The 2,767-nt window shown below is 48.5% G+C and overlaps 1 protein-coding gene across 1 annotated transcript; it reads left to right on the top strand.

Annotated features, from left to right (window-relative positions):
• LOC131814685 (T-cell surface glycoprotein CD1a-like) lies at nt 1–2,767 on the top strand. Its single transcript, XM_059145883.1, has 5 exons — nt 1–185; nt 651–917; nt 1,588–1,866; nt 2,067–2,345; nt 2,673–2,767. The coding sequence occupies exons 1-5, from the start codon at nt 125–127 to the stop codon at nt 2,765–2,767; spliced, it is 981 nt and encodes a 326-aa protein (XP_059001866.1). The 5' UTR covers nt 1–124.

Here is a 2,767-nt window from a genome sequence, read left to right as displayed (position 1 = left end):
CAATCAGGGAAGGCTTGTGTGTGGAGAAGGAAGTCAGAAGAGAGGGCTATGTGTGGGGCAGGTTTGTTAGAACAACCGTCAAAGACCGACTTTGTAAGAGACAGAAAGAACATCTGCAAATACAATGCTGTTCCTGCAACTTGTGTTGCTGGTGGTTCTCCTCCCAGATGGTGACAGTGAAGATGGTGAGAATTCTGGCCTTGCCCTGTGGATGCAAGTGTGCCAGTCTGTGTGTGTGTGTGATGTGTGCACATGTCCTTGCATGATTGTACTTGTGTCCTTTGTCTTTATACTTGTTCATATGTGTATATCTGTGTATTCATTTGTGTGAGTGTATAAATATGTATAAGTTTGTATGGGTGTGTGTTTGTATACATGTGCATATGTGCACTTGTGGAATGATTCCCCAGCACATACTCTGGGACAAGAGTGTTGGCCTGATTATTTCCTGAGCATCCCAGCCCCAGGGCTCTGTGCTCTTGTGAAGGATGGATTTGAGGCTCAGGGCTCTGGGGCAGTGCATATCTCCTGAGAAAACTATGGCTTCTCTGGCCTCCAGATTTTGGTTCCTCTTCCTCCCACCTTCTTCTCCATTCTCTCTCCTTCCCAACACTCCCCACTTCCAAAGTTTATCTGTAATTTTCCCACAGACTTCCAAGATCCAAACTCCTTTCGAGTCATCATGATATCATCCCTCTACAACCATTCCTGGACACAAAATCGGGCCTCTGCTTGGCTGGGTGAGCTGCAGACTATCGGCTGGAATAGCAAGACTGGGGCCCTCATTTTCCTGTGGCCTTGGTCCAAGGGCAACTTCAGCAAGGAAGAGATGATGGAACAGGAAAAGGCGCTCCATACGTTCTCCATTAGATTTCCTCTGATATTTAAGGATCATTTCAGTGAATGGCAGCTTGAATGTGAGTTCATCTCGCTCAGGGGTGTGATGGGGTGGCAGATGTATGTGTATCTCCTTGAGTTACTTATTCTTCATGGGGGGGGGGGGAGCCTCCACTGGTTTCTGGACCTCTTATCTTCCCCTCATAAAACTGAAGCAAGATGTAGAAGCCAGACCCTGATTATTGAAAAGGTTTACGTCTTCTGCTCTCTCCCACTCCTCTCATTGACCACAGGCTGTGCTTTCCTGTCTCACACTTTTGTCTCCTACGACCACTACTCTCCCTGGCCTCCAACCAGGCACCCTCTGCTTCCTCACTCTGAGACTGACTTCTTGAACTGTGTGCTTTTCTCCCCATTTGATCCCATCACTGATGTCTATGTGTCCTCTGCATCCCCTGCATTTCCTTCACCCTAGATAGTTTTTACTCCAGTTTTACCACTGACACTTTCCTTATTCTCTGCCCACACCCTTCCTGTCTCTCCTCCAACATTTGCTCCTTCTAAAATCATTCACCTCTTCCTCCTCCAGTGACCACTACTTCCTCTGTGTGTGAGCCTCCCCTCAAACCAAATGTTACTGCATTCCCTTCAATACCCTTAACTTCTCTCTACTGCTTCCACCATCCTTGGCTTCTACTTATTTTATTTCTTTCACTCTCCTGTCTTGTCACTCATGGTATCTCTTCCCAGATCCCCTTCAGCTACAGATGGCAAAAGTTTGTGGCCTGCAATTTGGGGAACCTTCAGTAAGCTACTTGTGGATTGCTTATCAAGGATCAGATCTAGTGAGTTTCCAGAACATGTCATGGTCACCATCTCCAAAGGGAGGAATTCAGGCTCAGAAGGTGTGCAAATTGTTCAGTCAGTACCATATGATCAACTTAAGACTACACAGGCACCTCAGTGACACCTGTCCCCGGTTCCTGTTGGGTCTTCTTGATGCAGGGAATGCAGATCTACAGCGACAAGGTCAGTCCTGCTCCCTCCCTCCATAAGTCTCTATCCTGCAATCATATATTTGCAATGTTTCTTTTAAATTAAGGATAAGATGGAGACATGAGGGAGAAGGGAGGATGGTGAAAATTTTCTAGAAGTGGAAACATATGTCTATCTATAGTGGTGTGAAGACCTACCCTCTCAGTCTGTGAATACCTGTCCTGTGTCTGCAGTGAGACCAGAAGCCTGGCTGTCCACTGGCCCCAGTCCAGGTCCTGGCCGTCTCCTGCTGGTGTGCCACGTCTCTGGGTTCTACCCAAAGCCTGTGTGGGTGATGTGGATGCGTGGTGAGCAGGAACAACAGGGCACCCAGCGAGGTGACGTTCTGCCCCATGCTGATGGGACGTGGTATCTTCAGGTGTCCTTGGATGTGAAATCCAGGGAGGCTGCTGGCCTGTCATGCTGGGTAAGACACAGCAGTCTAGGAGGGCAGGACATCGTCCTCTACTGGGGTGAGAAAGAATGCGGGTCGGCCTGGGAAAGGGAATGTGTGGTCCTTCAGCACAACTGGAGATCTTGTTAAAAATTTTGGGAAATTAGGGACTCCAGATTAAGAAGGACATAAAATCAGTGTAATCCACCAACTGAGGGTGAAGGTCCTGCAGGAGTGGGAGGATTTGGAGGGTTGGTGAAGGGCCTATCTCTGAGGAGGGATGGAAGAAGTGAAGGAAGGAAGGATGGTTGGTGAAGCAGAAGCTGACATGAGCAAGGAGCACCAGGGAGGTGCAGTTCAACCCGGGTAGATGGGAAATAACAACTTCTGTATATCAAACCCACAGAGAAGCCCCACTCCGTGGGCTTGGTCTTCCTGGCTGTGATAGTGCCTCTGGTGCTTCTGGCAGGTCTTGCACTTTGGCTCTGGAAGCGCTGGTAA

This window comes from Mustela lutreola, chromosome 14 (assembly GCF_030435805.1).
Source record: "Mustela lutreola isolate mMusLut2 chromosome 14, mMusLut2.pri, whole genome shotgun sequence".
NCBI lineage: Eukaryota > Metazoa > Chordata > Mammalia > Carnivora > Mustelidae > Mustela > Mustela lutreola.
Note: the sequence above shows the minus strand (reverse complement) of the source record. Positions and strands in the feature narration are given on the sequence as shown.

Excerpts from the sequence above, each read along its gene's own strand:
- LOC131814685 (XM_059145883.1), top strand. The coding sequence starts at position 125 with ATGCTGTTCCTGCAACTTGTGTTGCTGGTGGTTCTCCTCCCAGATGGT. Across the intron at positions 1,867-2,066 it reads TGCAGATCTACAGCGACAAG|TGAGACCAGAAGCCTGGCTG; the intron begins GTCAGTCCTGCT and ends CTGTGTCTGCAG. Across the intron at positions 2,346-2,672 it reads GGACATCGTCCTCTACTGGG|AGAAGCCCCACTCCGTGGGC; the intron begins GTGAGAAAGAAT and ends TCAAACCCACAG.